The 16,957-nt window shown below is 36.6% G+C and overlaps 1 protein-coding gene across 2 annotated transcripts in view; it reads left to right on the top strand.

Annotated features, from left to right (window-relative positions):
• The window catches only part of LOC100244657 (midasin), a 59,425-nt gene that overhangs the window by 7,767 nt on the left and 34,701 nt on the right, over window positions 1–16,957 (top strand). For both annotated transcript variants that reach the window (XM_010656183.3, XM_059739436.1), the window contains exons 8-34: window positions 19–128; window positions 250–369; window positions 1,051–1,129; window positions 3,032–3,154; window positions 3,239–3,338; window positions 3,411–3,507; window positions 3,600–3,734; window positions 3,818–3,874; window positions 3,963–4,139; window positions 4,329–4,454; window positions 4,543–6,303; window positions 7,917–7,984; window positions 8,074–8,269; window positions 8,432–8,536; window positions 8,635–8,940; window positions 9,295–9,488; window positions 9,592–9,646; window positions 11,134–11,284; window positions 12,636–12,709; window positions 13,657–13,804; window positions 14,621–14,719; window positions 14,873–14,973; window positions 15,100–15,189; window positions 15,282–15,347; window positions 15,477–15,641; window positions 15,755–15,962; window positions 16,059–16,954. In XM_010656183.3, the coding sequence (XP_010654485.1) occupies window positions 19–128; window positions 250–369; window positions 1,051–1,129; window positions 3,032–3,154; window positions 3,239–3,338; window positions 3,411–3,507; window positions 3,600–3,734; window positions 3,818–3,874; window positions 3,963–4,139; window positions 4,329–4,454; window positions 4,543–6,303; window positions 7,917–7,984; window positions 8,074–8,269; window positions 8,432–8,536; window positions 8,635–8,940; window positions 9,295–9,488; window positions 9,592–9,646; window positions 11,134–11,284; window positions 12,636–12,709; window positions 13,657–13,804; window positions 14,621–14,719; window positions 14,873–14,973; window positions 15,100–15,189; window positions 15,282–15,347; window positions 15,477–15,641; window positions 15,755–15,962; window positions 16,059–16,954 (5,807 nt within the window). The remainder of the gene's footprint in view (window positions 1–18; window positions 129–249; window positions 370–1,050; window positions 1,130–3,031; window positions 3,155–3,238; window positions 3,339–3,410; window positions 3,508–3,599; window positions 3,735–3,817; window positions 3,875–3,962; window positions 4,140–4,328; window positions 4,455–4,542; window positions 6,304–7,916; window positions 7,985–8,073; window positions 8,270–8,431; window positions 8,537–8,634; window positions 8,941–9,294; window positions 9,489–9,591; window positions 9,647–11,133; window positions 11,285–12,635; window positions 12,710–13,656; window positions 13,805–14,620; window positions 14,720–14,872; window positions 14,974–15,099; window positions 15,190–15,281; window positions 15,348–15,476; window positions 15,642–15,754; window positions 15,963–16,058; window positions 16,955–16,957) is intronic.

Raw genomic sequence — 16,957 nt, 5'->3', positions numbered from 1 at the left:
TTCTTGTCTTATTCTCAGTTTTATCCATTCACATGGATGACCAAATTGATGGCAAAACATTGATTGGGAGTTATGTCTGTATGGAGCGGCCTGGTGAATTTAGATGGCAACCTGGTTCTCTTACCCAGGTTTGCTTCTGATTCAGAGAATTGATTTTGTTTTTGTTTGTTTGTTTGTTTTTTGAATAATTCTGCACTGATTGATTTCTCTATCCTCAATTTTAGAACCTTGATATTTGTAATTTCACAGGCTGCTATGAATGGGTTTTGGGTTGTCTTTGAGGGTATTGACAAAGCACCATCAGATGTACAATCCATCTTATTACCTTTACTGGAAGGTGCAAGTTCATTTTTAACCAGTCATGGGGAGGTGATTACCTTATACTTGCTTCCAACTTGTTATGTTGCACATTTTTAACATGGGAAATACTGAGGCTCACATCAATATGTGTCTGCTGATCCTAACTTATGGGAAATTGTAATCTGATATGTCTCAGTCTACTTTTTGTTCTAATAGGCAATAAGCGTTTTGTAATTTAAAAGCTTCCCCATTTTTGCTGTATCATGTTTGACAGAAGGTTCACATTTTTCTTGTTAGCCTTTTGCTATGTAACTAATAACTCAACTTATTCTCCTTATTGGACATGGCATTTTTCTTCCATTCATGTGAGATGAATCTTTCACCAGACATTCCTCTTGAAATCCTTGGAAGTTATATGGTACTTTTGAAAACTGAGCTTGCTTGACTAGTTATTATTATTTTTAGTTTCCTACAGTCCTTTTTGTCTTCCAAATATGTTCTCTCTTTTTGATTTTTGCTTATCATAAACATTACCATTTTGAGATCTTTCTGAGGCATTATTTTCTTGAACTCTAATGCTATATTCTGTTGGCATGATTCCGACTGTTGAATAAATTACTTCTATTTTTGGTTTTCTATCTATTTAAATTTTCTTCTACTATTTAGTGATATACTAGAAATGCATTCTTAGTTGTTTCTTTGTTTCCTTTTTCATGAGTAACTCTTGAAGCATGGTGGGTTTTTTGGCAGGCAATTAGAGTGGCAGAAAGCTTTCGGCTGTTTTCCACAATATCAAGTTCTAATGTTGATATATCTTGCAAGAGAGAAGGTTTGTGTAATAGGTTATGCCTTTTTATGATAATTAGCGAAAACATACTTTTTAATGAAGAAGGATGGGACATCCATCAAACAAAATGGCCTAAAAATTTGTTGCAAAAAACAATCAGACATCCCCTTCAAAGACCCAACTAGAAATCAAAAAAGGTCTATAGCCTTGGGGAGTGGGGTTTTTTGTGTGGTGCATGGAGGAGAGGATAAGCGGAGTCTAGGAGGTGGGTTTTGTTGTGGAGAGGACAGGAAGTCCTCAACAAAAGCCTTCAATATGGTGGGTTATTGCTTAGCCAAGCAGCTGCCTCCGATTAGCAGAGCAGACCAGACCTCTAGAAAGGTCAACATTCCTACCTTCTTTCTGCAAAAAATTGCTGCGTGTTGAATTTTTGGCAATGGGTATATGATTTGGCTATTGTCATTGATCTGCCTAGTTCTATGTTTAGGGATTTGTTTTTCCACCTAAGTGTTTCTGTAGCCGAAATTGCCATTGGTGCTCAATTTCATTATAGATATGGGTCTTTTACTTCGGGCAGGAATGGATTCTAGTGGGGGACCTGATTCTTTCCCTTGTCATATATTATCTGAATTTCCCATAATCAAAAGGTCTCCTTGGAGTGGGGATTGAGTTGGACAAACTTTGGTGTTACATGATTTGCTTTGGACTAACATAAAATTTGTTCATCTCATTTTCAAAATAAATATATGCCCTTGTTTGAATAAGAAACATTTACTCTGAGTGGACCATCTACGAAATTTCTTAGATACCCCTTCATTAGCAATTTTCTACATGTTCCCAAATATCAAGTAACTGTTCCAAATGTTATATTGATCTTCTTGTTATTTCTATTTGCTTGTAAGATTATTTTTTCTCTTGTTCATCCCAAAAGTTCAAAATTAAAAATCCGTTCAATGAGGTTTTTGGGTTTTTTGTTTTTCTGAAATTATTTTTTATAAGAGTGGCTACTAAATTTTAAATGCAAAATGTGTCAGTCTTGTCACTAATCTGTGGAGGGGTTTGAGAATAATAATTGGCTAGATGCAACATGCCAATTGGTTCATGGGCTGTAACATGTTTTGCCAACTTGGCAATTGCTATTTTATGGATTATGTGCTTGTTGCTATCCAATGTGTTGATGGTCATAAAGGTAATTGTATCCATTGCCATTTGTTTCTATCAAACCTCACCCTGTAGTTTTAATATGCAATTGCATTGTGAAAACAGATGAGGCAGGTTTTCAGGATGGTCATTCTCATAGATGCTCATCACTGCTGTCTCAATTGCTAACCAGGTTATTTGGTTTCTATGCAGCTGATGGGGCTAAAGTATATCATACCTTATATTACTTAATTTTTTAGCCTCCCTTCAGGCCTGGTTCAGGTGGGAAGGGGTTGGGTGGGATTGTGGCAGATACCAGGTTGGAGTCTCGGTGGGCATAAAAAAAGTAAAAATATATTTACCCATGAAAAGAGGGAAAAAAAAAAGGAAATTTTTTTTGGCTTCTTCTAGCTTCCTGGGTTGATGAACCTGCTTTCTTTCTATTGTTATGATGTATATGTGCAATAAAATCAAAAGTCATATTCTATGGATACTCCTTGTTGGGTTTATGTGGGTCTATGCACTCTCTTTCCATCTGGTCTTTCCCACCCTCCTTCCCTCCCTCTATGTTCCTGTGATACATTTCCTCAAAGTAGTCATTGATAAGTATTAATAGTCCTCGCTTTTAAGCACAAAAGTTTCTATATTCTCAAATAAAATTTCTACTCTTTGCTGTCTATCTCAAACTTTACAGTTAATTACTAATAAAAGTTTAAACACCAAGTAAATTTATTTATCTATCATTCTCTTTAAAAAAACTTCAACTAGACGAGTTATTTTTTCATTTTTCTTTTGTGGAAACAGGTGGGAACTCACTTGGTGTTCTTTGGAGGAGAGTAATGATTGGGCACCCAAGTAATGAGGACCTGCAAAGTATAGTGAAAGCATGGTATCCAGAATTGGAGCCTGTTGCTGGAAAACTCATAGGTGCTGTAGATCTATGTATTAATTATTGATTTCAGATTAATGACATTATACGTTTTACCAAAATTTGATTGATGTCTCTGGCAGAGACCTTTGAGAGGGTTAACTATGTCCCTCTGTACCAACTTGGGGGATTTCAGTCTGGAAATCATCCATCCTTCAGTTGTCTCAGCAGGTTCTCGTTGAGGTAATGAATGCCATTTTTCTCGTCGAGTTCAATTGATCTTCAGTGACTGAATCTTTTAGTTCTCAATGTTAGGGATCTCCTTAAATGGTGTAAGAGAATAGCAGCTTTAGGTTTTCACTTCCTTGGGGATGGTTTGTCAGCTGATGCCTGTAAATGCATTTTTCTGGAGGTCTGAATATTTTTTGGGTTCATTTTGAAGAATCTACTCTATATGTTATTACTAGTTGGTCTGTGTGTGAACTGTGGCATTGTGTTATTCAGGCTGTAGATATTTTTGCTGCGTTCTCTGCTTCAGCTGAAAACCGGCTAACTATAATGAGAGAACTTGCTAAGATGTGGGCTGTATCAGACTCAGTTGCAGAGGCCTTTTATCCTCCCAATAAACCCGTAATTCAGGTTATTGTTGTTTCAGATCATGATTTCTTATCTGTAGAACTACTGTACATCAGTAGTTTTTAAAAGTTGCAACTGAACTGCAGGATTTGGGAACAGATTTAACAATTGGACGAGTAACACTCCATCGTCATCAAAGAGTAGTAAGTGCAAGCAAATTGGCATTGTTTTAATCCGGTATAGTTATGTCTCAAGCTTCGTTTCTGATTTTTCTTTTTGTGATACTTGCAGTTACGTCACCAAAAGAAACTCTTTGTTGAGATTCGTAGTTCTCTGCATTTACTTGAGAGAATAGCTTGCTCTGTTAAGTGCAATGAGCCTGTTCTGTTGGTTGGTGAAACAGGTACCGGGAAGACCACACTTGTACAGACTTTGGCCATGAGGCTTGGTCAGAAACTTACTGTTTTGGTATGTTTGTGGATGCTCTCTCTCTCTCTCTCTCTCTCTCTCTCTCTATATATATATATATATATATATATATATATATATATCCATCTCTGTGTGTGTGTCTAACTGTGGGGTCATTGATGAATACTTATGTACACTGGCCATCTATTACAGCAATTCTGATTTGCTGCAGTTTGTTTTTTGTTCCAGAATTTGAGTCAGCAAAGTGATGTGGCAGATTTGTTAGGGGGGTTTAAGCCTATGGATGCGCAGTTTGTTTGCATCCCTCTTTATAAGGACTTTGAAAATCTGTTCTCTAAAACATTTTCTGTGAAGGTAATATTTGAAAGTCTTTGTCTACCTGCTTCTTGTTTGCTGTTATTCAACTGTATGAATGATTGTATTTTTTTACCTTGATTTTCAGGATAACGGGGAGTTTCTTGCCCGTTTACAGCATCATCTAAGTGATAAGAATTGGAAAATGTTAATGACTGGATTTAAAAAAGGTGTTGACTTTTTTCGGAAGTCAGCTGAGATAGGAAAGTCTGGTTCTGGTAAAAAGCGGAAGAAATCTTTGGATGAAACAGTACTCAAAGCATGGGAGGATTTTTCTGTGAAACTTGATACATCTCGTGGGCAAATTGGTGCCTCATCTGGAATGCTATTTCAATTTGTGGAAGGGGCTTTTGTGACTGCACTTCGAAATGGTGACTGGATTTTGCTTGATGAGGTAAATTTGGCTCCCCCAGAGACATTGCAAAGAGTTATTGGTGTTCTTGAAGATGTGAATGGGTCACTTTGTTTAGCTGAAAGAGGGGATGCTAGTTATATACCTAGGCATCCTAATTTTCGCTTATTTGCTTGTATGAATCCTGCAACTGATGCTGGGAAGAGGGACTTGCCATACTCTTTAAGAAGTAGATTTACTGAATACTTTGTTGATGATGTGTTGGATGATAAAGATTTGACTCTATTTATTACTCAATCTTTAGATGACAGCTGTTCGAGTGGAGACTTGGTGGATAAAATAGTGTCTTTCTATAAAGCAGCCAAGAAAGAGTCTGAAGAGAGGCTGCAGGATGGGGCTAATCAGAAGCCCCAGTACAGTTTAAGGTCTCTTTATCGTGCAATCGAATATACTAACAAAGCAAAAAGAAAATTTGGATTTCAGAAAGCAATTTATGATGGATTTTCTATGTTCTTTCTCACTTTGTTAGATGTGCCGAGTGCCAAGTTAATGAACCAAATGATTTTGTCAAAAGTATTAGGAGGAAAGATACCTCCACAAGTACCTTTTGATGAATACTTGATGGTTAGGGGAAGCACAATCTCTGGTGATTTCTTGGAGAACTATATTCTAACTAAAAGTGTGAGGGAGCATCTCAGGAACCTTGCTCGTGCTGTTTTGATCAAACGATATCCTGTTCTCTTACAGGGTCCCACCTCCAGTGGAAAGACGAGTCTTGTGCAGTATCTTGCTGCAATAACTGGCCATGAATTTGTACGGATCAATAATCATGAACACACGGACCTTCAAGAATACTTGGGTTCCTATGTGACTGATGCTAGTGGGAAGCTGGTCTTTCATGAAGGTGTATTGGTTAAGGCTGTCCGGAATGGATATTGGATAGTTCTGGATGAGCTTAACTTGGCCCCATCTGATGTGCTGGAAGCCTTGAACCGATTGTTAGATGACAACAGAGAACTTTTTGTGCCTGAATTACGAGAAACAATACCAGCACACCCAGATTTTATGCTTTTTGCTACTCAAAATCCCCCTACTCTCTATGGAGGACGTAAAATGCTTTCTCGAGCATTTCGTAACCGTTTTGTGGAGATTCATGTTGATGAAATCCCAGAAGACGAGTTGAGCACAATATTAGACAAGCGGTGCAAAATCCCTGAAAGCTATGCTAAGAAAATGGTTGAAGTTATGAAGGAGTTAGAGTTGCATCGGCAGAGTAGCAAAGTGTTTGCTGGAAAACATGGATTCATAACTCCTAGAGACTTGTTTCGGTGGGCTGATCGTTTCAGGACTTTTGGGAATTCATATGAAGATTTGGCCAGAGATGGTTATTACCTTTTGGCAGAAAGACTCAGAGATGAGGGTGAGAAAAAGGTTGTTCAAGCAGTTTTAGAGAAACATCTCCGGGTTAAACTTGTCAAAGATAACTTGTACCATCAGGTGTGGTTCTTCTCCCCCCCTCCTTTCCCTTCCTCTCGTATGTGGGCATTTTGTTGCATGTGTGCTTGCATTATTATATGCGGACATGATCTACGTATTAATTTATATTCTGTGGTTTGAGTTATCTTTGCCTTCTGTTCTGTGTTTCTGTACTTTCAGTTATCTTTGCCTTTTGTGTTTCTGTACTTTCAGTTTTATCTTTGCCTTTTGTGTTGCATTAAGATGTCACAAATGGATCTGGAGTCTGTTTGGTGCAGCTGTAAATGTTGGCAAAGCGCTTTTTCAGGGGAAAAAAAATTATGTATTGACAAGGAAGATACTAATTTGATAACTGCTTCTTAAGAATTATTTCTGGAACTATCAATATGTAAACAGAACTTAAATCGTGGATCCTCTTCCAGTGAGCTTTTCTACATAAGCATCTCACCCCAAACTTGAATAGAAGTAGCCTTCAAGCAACTAGCTTTACTACCATAAAGTGCTTTAATACATACCTACATGCTGAATGAAGCTTTAACTGTCATAAAGAGCTCTTAGGCAATTAGAAAGGTGCACAATGAGGGGCCTTAGTGCATTATGATCTGTAGTTGGCTTTTATTTTTATTTTTTTTGTATTTCAAGAATGTGCTGATTGGCAAATTGATCATTAGTACCTCAAGAATTACTTTCTATAGGTTAGCTCATCTGTCAATTGTGTTAGTGTTCACCATACCCCTGGAAAGGTCCATAATTCTTCTGATATTGGATGAGACCCCAGAGATGACAACCAAGAAATTCCCTCTACACTGAGATTCATGATTGCCATAAGAGATGGTTCAGTAGCTAATCCATTAAGGTGACACATTGTATTCCTTTATAGATGGAATCTGCTTGCCTTTCCAAATTCTTTCTTTAACTCACCATTGCTCCCTTTCAGCAATGAAAAGAAAAAGGAATCTTTCAAATTGGCAAGGATTTAGATTTCCATTAGATTCATTCCTAAACTTGACTTGTTGCAGCATGATTCAATAGAACTCCTTGTGGTCCTTATAATCTGTTTGATGCCCATCTGACACAATCTTAATGCTCTGCTATAAGTATTATTTTATTCTGTTTGAAGTTGGGACGGAAACTTTGTACTTGTTCAGGGCAAATAGCTGAAACAGTTCTGTTCTGCGTTGGTGTTTTTACTTCTTTGCTTAATTGTGCTCTCATATTTTGTTTTGTGAGATACATGTTGACTGGAGTTCGCTATTTGTTATTGTATCCAAATTGTTGGAGGAGAAATTTATTGAGGAAGGAAAGTTGGGATATGGAAGACAATCCTTAACCATTTTTTATCTGGGCTAGCTAGGGAAAATCATATGTTAAGTTCTATACGGCATGTTGAAGAGCATTAATTGTGAGTTGTAAACCCCAAATTGTTTGGTGATTCCTTGACGTAAAACTTTTTCCCTTATAGTAAAATCCTTGCCTTTTGTTACTTGACTGTCAGTTGAGAGTTGAGATTTATCCCTTTTGACTATACCTGTGTTCTTAGGAAAAATTTCTTGTAGCTGTCTGATTCGAACAATTTCCTGAATATCCTGCAGTGGCTTTTTATTTTTATGATTTATTTATTTATGCAATTGCAGAAACTTGGTGTAGGAGACAATGTTTTCAGTTCGGGCAAACACGCATGGGCTTCTGAAAGTCTTGGAGAGTATGAACTCATAAGGCCGCATCATTTTTTGTACTGCCTGCTTGTGCTTTTCTTAAAAAATATCATCACTAATGATCTTGTTATTGCAGTATTATCTGGACAAAAAGTATGCGGAGGTTGTACTTTCTTGTTGAGCGCTGCTACAGATTGCGTGAGCCCATCCTTCTTGTTGGTGAAACTGGTGGTGGGAAGACTACAATTTGTCAGTTACTGAGTGCTGTTTTGGGGTTAAAATTACACATTTTGAATTGCCACCAGTACACAGAAACATCTGATTTTCTTGGGGTTGGTTATCCTTTTTTTTTCTCTCCCAATTTTATTGTATTTGATATTTGATTCCTTTTATTCTCCAGGACTGTAATCTCTCTGTTGCTGGGTTTTGCAAGTTGTAAGCCTTTATTAAAAGTTTAATCTCTTTGTTAATATTAAATGGTAAATATTACACAGGGCTTCTATCCTATTCGAGAGAGATCAAGATTGATTTCGGAATTCAAGTTTCTAATTGAACAATTGATGATGTTGAAGGCTTTTGTTGACTTTCCCGGGGATATCGTATGTATTTCTTTTTCTTTGTTGCCCATGCACTTGTTGAGGTTTGCTTTTCTCGCAATTGACTATGTGTACTTTTTCATGTATTTCGTTGGCTGTAGTCTATTTCGTCAGATATTGGTCATGCTTCTCAGACTCTTGATCAACTAGATGTAATTGTAAATAGCTACCAACAAGGTATTACCCCATGGGCTGATGTCACTAGACAAGATCTTGATACTTTTGTGCGGATGAAGCTGGACCTAGCTCAGCTGCATCAGAAGTGGCAGACCATTTTTATGTGGCAAGATGGACCTCTTGTACAAGCCATGAAGGACGGTGATCTGTTTCTTGTTGATGAAATTTCCTTGGCTGATGATAGCGTACTTGAACGATTGAACAGTGTCTTGGAGCCAGAAAGGAAACTGGTGGGTGATCTTATTAGGAACCTTGCTTCTTTTAATGCTTCTTTAATATATCTCCTTCTTGTTGTTTGTTGTTTTCCTTCTTTTTTCCTTGTTTTCCCTTTTTTTCCCCTTTTTCTTTTCTCATTTCCTTGTATAATGGTTAATTAATTAATTAATTTTGAGGATCTGCTGCTTTTTTCCCCATCCACTATCACTACCCTTGCTATAATTATCATTACTTATGATATATTTCACTCCTCATTTTGCTACTCGTGCTACTATTTCTGCTGCAATTAATGGTTTACTTGAGTTCTCATTTTGCTATTACTACTTCCCAGTTCCCCCCCTTCAGTTCTCATTTCTCCCCTTTTGCAGGCCTTGGCTGAGAAAGGAGGGTCATCTCTGGAGATAATAACTGCTCATCCAAATTTTTTTCTTCTTGCTACAATGAACCCTGGCGGTGATTATGGAAAGAAAGAATTATCTCCAGCTCTTCGCAATCGGTTTACTGAGATATGGGTTCCTTGTGTTAGTGATCTAGATGAGCTTAGAAGTATTGCTCTGCAGAGGTATGTGAATTTTGAGATGCTTACTCTTTTAAGGATAATTGCGGTTAGTTAAATTGAAACTGTTTTTTAATTTTGTTTCCTTTTTATTTGCTTGTTTCTGCAGATTTTCCAACCCCAAAATCTTGTGGATCGTCGACCCAATGCTCAATTTCTGGGAAGTATGTTCCATTCCAATTTTTCATTATTGCTCTTTTGGTTTTTTCTTTTACTGCTCTATTAAATGATGGGTTTTGAGAATTGCTCTCCTGATAGTGTTATATGCCGATTTTGATTAATGTTTTGCGCCTATTCCTTATATCAAAATTTTGGGTCACAGAAGTCAGATAATCCCCTTAATCCATATTCAATTCTGGTTTTTTTTTTATTTGAAAATTTACACTTCCGTACTGCTTGCTTTATTATGAATTGCATGTATGCAGTAATAAACTATATTTTCTTGGTTCATAAACGTTCAGTCCTGTCTTGGCAATGTTAATTGTTTATGCTAATTGAGTTTCTATCTCACAATCTGATGGTTGTGATCAATTTTGTCATCATTTTAATATTTTGTGCATTAAAATTTGCATTTCATGGTATGTTATTAGCACAATATTCAACTAAATTTTTTGTGTTCTATATTAAAGTTTGTTGCTAATACATAATGTTCTGTGGCTGTTCACTGGAATCTTTTTGGAGCTTTATTTAGCATACAAATATGCTAAATGTTAACTACTTCTGTCCCTTTGTTAAAACATTTTTTGAACTTCGATGCATTTGCACATGAAGCCTATATAAATGGAAGTGCTACTGTTTCATCTAAGCGGTTTATATCTGGTTAGGTTAATGCACCAAAACTGCTGAAATTGATTCTAAATAAAGTATGAGTCTCAAGTATGTGACACTCATATTTGTACATCAGTTTCATCATTTCAAAATGTCTATTTGGAGGAATGGCAGCAGTAATAATGGTGGCTAGAATTTTTCTCTACTATCTGTTTGATGCACTTGTTTATTCTAGTAAAGTGTTCTATTCAAAATCTCTTGTCGAATTTCTGTCTGCAAAAGGCCCTATTTTCTTACTTGGCTAGAAGAGCTCCTAAGTTAAAAAATTATTCAGTTTGAAATGCTCTAGTCTCCTAACAACATGCACCAAAACACTTTCATATTGACGAAATACTTCCAGATTGCTGAAAAGTACTGCAAAGTGGGCCTTAGTGATAGTTTTCTCATATGTCTGTGCTGGATGATTTGTTTTTGGTTATATTTGTGTTTCTGAATGCAGTTAATCACTATGAAGCTCCTTGGACCATTTTTTGAGATTTTTTTCTTTGTTTGTTGTTGTATTTTCATAATCCCAATTTGGTCTTTAAACATATTGTTCTGCTGGTATCCTCCATTGTGAATCTATCTGCTTTCCTTCTGCTCCTATATTGTTTCACAGGTATATTGCATGAATTTGTTACTGGGATTCTTTAATTTATTAATAATAATAATGGAATTCCTAAGCTTCTTTGAACAAGCTAATTCACTAGGTTATTACTTGATATTACTGGTTTTGTTGTTATTTATTATTGTATTGATACCCCATTGTTGTTCTCATTTTATTTGTACGCGTCTTGGACTGTTCTATTTACTAGGTTGTTGCTTGATATTTTCTTCTCTGCAGTGGTTCAACCAGTTACAGACAGGGAGAGCGCTAACTGTGAGGGATCTTCTTTCATGGGTTGCTTTCATCAATGTCACTGAGAAAAGTCTACAACCTGATTATGCTTTCTTGCATGGGGCTTTCCTTGTTTTGCTTGATGGACTTAGTCTGGGTACATCCTTGCCTTGTGTTAGCTGCATATTGTCTTCCGTGTTCAGACAATATTCTTGTTGTCTGATATGTTAATTTCGTCTTAATTAATCTTTTACAAATGAATGATCTTAGATGCCAACATTTTTTATTTTTTTATTGATAAATCCACCTTTAGTACTTGATGAGTTCAGTTGATGTAGGATTCTATAATGGAAATTTTCTGTGGCTTGGTTGTTTCCCTGATGGATGAACTCTTTTCTTTTAATTATGCATTTTCTCTCCTTGTAACTCTAGAAGGTTTGAAGTTCTTATAATGTTTCCAACTGATACCCTTTTTTAGGTCGTCTGTTGTTTTCATGCTACAATATAATTTTGATTAGTTTTGGAGTTTATTAAAATTACAAAAGAACGCTCATGGATCATCTTGGAACTCTTGTACAAGCATTCTTGAAACATGCTGTAGAGGGTCTAGCCGTTGAGGCAGGGTTTAGCCTTGTTGTTGGAAGGCTTGAAACTAACCAAGTTGAGGGTGTAAAGGGAAATTTTGTGATAGTCATGTCTTTGTTGAAAAAGAAAAAGATTCATGGAAGTTGGATTAGGTGGCTTCCCCAAATTTTTTATATTGCTTCAGAGTTGAGTTGCTCCTTTAAGGATTCTTTAAGTAGTTAATGAAGTGGTGGCCTTCTTGGCAAATTGGGGGGCCAAACATTTGATCTCTTTTGTTTGTGATTCACTACTTACATGCGGAATCCCCTTTTCTTGCTTTTGATCATATTGATATAAAGCTGTTATGGGGGAAGGAGTTCTCATCCTTCTTTATACTTAAATTATTTCATGGCAGTGCAATGCTTGGTCCTGATAAAAAAAATTCCAATGCTTTAAAAAATGCTAATACAACTTAGTGCTATTCTAATTTTCTTTAACCTGCATGTCTGTCCTGTGTTGACATGACCAAAAATGTTGAGACTATGTCATACAGTAAGTAAAAGTAGTTGATTCAGTATGTGTCAAAACTTCTAAAACATCAAATTCTTTCTAAGCATTTCTACAATAATCTGGCTTGTGGTGGTTTTTCTATGTATTATGTTCTCTGTTCTGTGTAATAAAATGTAACCATGGATTAAAATATATGTGGAATCTGGGATGATACTACCTATCAATGGAAGTATCTATTTTTGAGTTCAAATGAAGCATGGCTTGGGGTAATAGGTGTTTCTCTGGCTGTAACTTGTTTTTATGTATTTATTTACTTTAGTTCTGTACATCATTGCTCGTTTTGAATTTGACCAGTAACCTTTCTTGTTTGCATCTGTGTTTTTTTTTTCTTTAAATATATCTGTTAACATTTTCTTTTGCACATGTTTTTTCAGGAACTGGTATTTCTAAAGAGGATGCTGGGAGGCTAAGAGAGAACTGTCTGTCTTTTCTTGTAGAACAACTAAAGGTGTTCTTTTGGTCTCTCTTGCACTCCTTGTACTCATTGCTTCATTAATTCAAGATATTATGTGCTTGTTTGTCCTAGATCAGATATGAGTGCTTTGTTTGAATTAGAGGTGGCTGGATTTGTTGGTTTGAATATCATGACATTGCTAAGGAGAGCGATGACTCAAGTTGATTGCACTTAAAGAGGGAAATAAGGGCCTGTTAGACAACAAACGTTATTTCCTAAGATCTTCCGATGGAAAAACAGATTTCTGTTGTGCATTGTTGCTTGAGAAAATGTCTCTCATGTGGATTGCTGTTCTCTATATAACAATTGTGGGAAATACATGTGATTTTTGTCTGAAACAAGAAATACACACAGGAATTTGGAAAAGGAGAATTCTAGTGGGAAATGATTGAGGAAGCATAAAGGAATATGATGAAGTAGTTTAGCATGTTTTCATGGACTCCTATGCATTGTTATTGTCTTTTCCCTTCCATTTTATTTGTTTTTCTACTTGTTTTCATCACTATTTCTCCTGCTACTCTTGTTTTCCTCATTTGATCATACTATTTTGAGGCATGTTCCTGTTTTCATGTCTTGTGATATTTCTTGCTAATGTTTTTGATGACTATGGTATCCTGACTTGAATAGAAAGCTTAGTCACCACTTACAAATCTAGGGATCTCCTAATGGTTTTTGAGAAACCAGTCTCCATTGAGCCCCCACACTCACCACCACCAACCCCACACACACCAAAACGCCCCACACCAGTAGTAATAATTTTGAGCCTTAGGAAATGGTTTGGAGTGTCTAAATGATGTGTGAGGAATGTACACTTTTATTTTGCACTTGGACATTTTAGTAAATTTTTGAGTTATATAAGTTGTTTTCTACAATAATTTTATCATACATTGTACGGTGTTAGAGTAAGTTACTAGTGATGCTTTTTCTTTTTCCTGCTACAGTTGGCAGATCTTTGTTTAGTTGTCTCAGAACTTTCCAGAATGGAAAATTATAGCTGGGGTGATCTTGGAACAACAGCAGATTCTTCATGCAGTAACAATATGCAGCTTGACAATCACTTTGGTATCCATCCATTCTACATTGAAAAAGGTAATGATTTGCATTTTGTAATAAGTATCTAGTTGCTACAAATTCTTCCTTTGATTGTTGATTTTTTTCTTTATTTTATTTTATTTTCTTATTGTCTTTAATTTGTTCATTTGTTATTGGGTGGGGAGGAGCATATAAAACTTAAAAGCTCTTAATACATGCATGCTCTTTGCTATAGAAAATTTGTTAAAATTTTTCTTTAATCTTTCATCTAATCTAGTGCTTGTTAGCATTGTTTTCATTTTGTACTTTAGATTATACTGCACTCATTTGGAACTGTGATTAATTTGTGGACTAGAACATCAACATACATTGATAAATTGCAGTCACTTCCTTATGACTTGTTTACATCTTGCTGGAAGAAAAGTTTGAGTGGCTTGAAGCTGAATTCTTTTGAAATTACATCTTTAGCCCACTTAAAGCTGGCATCTTGCCCAAAAGTTGCCTTTTGCTACTTATGGGGTACAGAAATCTACTCCACTTCAATTCTTCCTCATGGGCCTCTTGTACTACTACATTTAAAGGCACTCCCCTCAATGTTATTCAACTTAATTGGCATTTGGTTTGTAATTCAAAAGGGGTGGACAACAATGAGAGGAGCTCTTATTGGTTCTGATATATAGCCATAATTGGACTAGTTTTTTTTATAGGTTTCCTTGTATGGTGAAGGAGCTTAAGTCATATTCTGATCAGATTCTTGTTTTTTGTGGGGAGGATTCCTCATCGTTCTCTTGCTCTTTTATATCAATATACATTATATCTTTGTTTCTGATAAAAATAAAATAAAAATTGTTACAATATCTTGTTTGTTTGCAGGTGATCAAAGTTGTGAAATTAAGGGATTTGAATTTTTGGCACCAACTACCTGCAAAAATGCTTTTCGGGTACTGCGGGCTATGCAGCTTGCGAAGCCTGGTATGTCTTCATACCGACTCTGCTTCTTCTTCCTCAAACCCCACAAATTTTGCACAAACACAATTACCACAAACTCCTCACCCTCATGAAAAACTATCCTCTCTGGAGTATGAATTCGTCTCTAACACCATAAATTGTACTTGTATTTCCAAGTTTTATTGGAAGGTAGTCCAGGCGTTGGGAAAACAAGTCTAATTGTTGCCCTGGGTAAATTTTCTGGGCATCCTGTTGTAAGAATAAACTTATCTGAGCAGGTATGACTGCCCTAATTTTTCTTGTTGTCCTTCCATGTCTGTTTTTCTTTTATGTAACCTTTTACTTTTGCGTATTACCACAGAAGCAGTAGTTTTCTTCTTACATCATGCCCATATTTCTTGCAGACTGACATAATGGATCTATTGGGGTCAGATCTACCAGTTGAGAGTAGCGAAGGGATAAAGTTTGCCTGGTCTGATGGGATACTCTTGCAGGTTGAAGTCTCTTATTTTGGATTGTGTTGTGTTTCTTGTTTTTACTTAGGATGGCTGCTTCACTTTTTCTGTTGGTTTTCTGCACTCTGCAGGCTCTAAAGCAGGGAAGTTGGGTTTTGCTGGATGAACTTAATCTTGCTCCACAGTCTGTCTTGGAGGTACTTCATGAACCACCTTGCATTTTCTCTGTACTTGTTAATTTGATGCCTCTGCTCGTGTTTAATTTTCTTCTTTTGCATCTTATCCCATGCAAAAGTTGACTACTAACAGAATTTCATCTTTATTAGGGTTTGAATGCAATTCTGGATCATCGAGCTGAGGTCTTTATTCCAGAGCTAGGTGTTACGTTTAAATGTCCTTCATCTTTCAGAGTTTTTGCTTGTCAAAATCCTTCTTCTCAGGGTGGTGGCAGGAAAGGCCTTCCAAGGTCCTTTCTCAACCGTTTCACTAAGGTATTCTTTTATCTTCTTATTTGGAGCTATATGGATGTGTCATGGGTTTGAACATGATTATATATACAAATGCAGGGCCTTTTTGGCAATAAGTTTCATTTTTTTGGTTCCAGGTTTATGTGGATGAGTTGGTGGAGGATGACTATCTATTCATCTGTAGTTCACTCTATCCATCAATCCAGAGGCCTATACTTTCGAAGCTTATTTTATTTAATAAGCGATTACATGAGGATATCATGTTAAATCACAAGTTTGCTCAGGATGGATCCCCTTGGGAGTTTAATCTTCGTGATGTGATTCGGTCGTGTGAGATTATAGAAGGTTAGATTTCCTTGCTTTTTATCTTTTCTTTTACCAAATTATTCTTATTATGCCGACATGTTGCTGGTTCCATAACATTCATGATATTACATTTAGGTGCACCTGAAAAGTTGAAACCTGATTGCTTCCTTAACATTGTCTATGTTCAAAGAATGCGAACGGCAGCTGACCGCAGAGAAGTCCTGCGGCTCTATGAACAAGTTTTTCAGGTGAAGCCGTATATAAATCCTTATCCACGAGTTCAACTCAATCATCGATATTTAGTTGTGGGGAATACCTCCATTAGAAGGAATCATTTTCAGTCATCTAAAATTTCAAACAGTCAGCTTAAAATTTTGCCCGGAATTCGTCAAAGCTTGGAAGCTGTGGCCCATTGTGTACAGCGTCAGTGGTTATGCATCTTGGTTGGTCCATCATCATCGGGTAAAACTTCATTAATAAGGTTACTTGCTCATTCGACTGGCAATGTGCTAAATGAACTGAGTCTTTCATCTGCAACTGACATATCTGAACTACTTGGATGCTTTGAACAATATAATGCCTTCCGCAATTTTCGCTCTGTTGTTGGTCAAGTTGAGTGTTATGTAAATGAGTACTGCAGTTTGCAACTAGAATCTTCAATGGAGGCATTTATAAGTGAAAGAAGAGATATGATTACTGGATGGCTTGCTGTCTTGTCAAGTATGGATTGTGGTCCATCATCAACTTCTGCTTCTACTTATATGGAAGATTGGAAGTGTAACCGCAGTTCTCTATGTTTGCTTGTTGAGATCATTGAACACCTAAGGGTAGACCTGGAGAAAAATAAATTGCCTGTGTCTTGGTCATGTGAGGATCTGAACAGAACTCTGAAGACAATTTTAAAGTTGCAAGAAGATCAGCAGAAAAGAACAGTTGCAGCAAAATTTGAATGGGTAACTGGACTACTGATAAAGGCTTTGGAAAATGGGGAATGGATTGTTCTAGACAATGCAAATCTTTGCAATCCCACAGTA

The sequence above is a fragment of the Vitis vinifera genome, chromosome 9, assembly GCF_030704535.1.
Source record: "Vitis vinifera cultivar Pinot Noir 40024 chromosome 9, ASM3070453v1".
NCBI classification, from domain to species: domain Eukaryota; kingdom Viridiplantae; phylum Streptophyta; class Magnoliopsida; order Vitales; family Vitaceae; genus Vitis; species Vitis vinifera.
The sequence above is the reverse complement of the archived record's forward strand: the minus strand, read 5'-3'. Positions and strand labels throughout refer to the sequence as shown.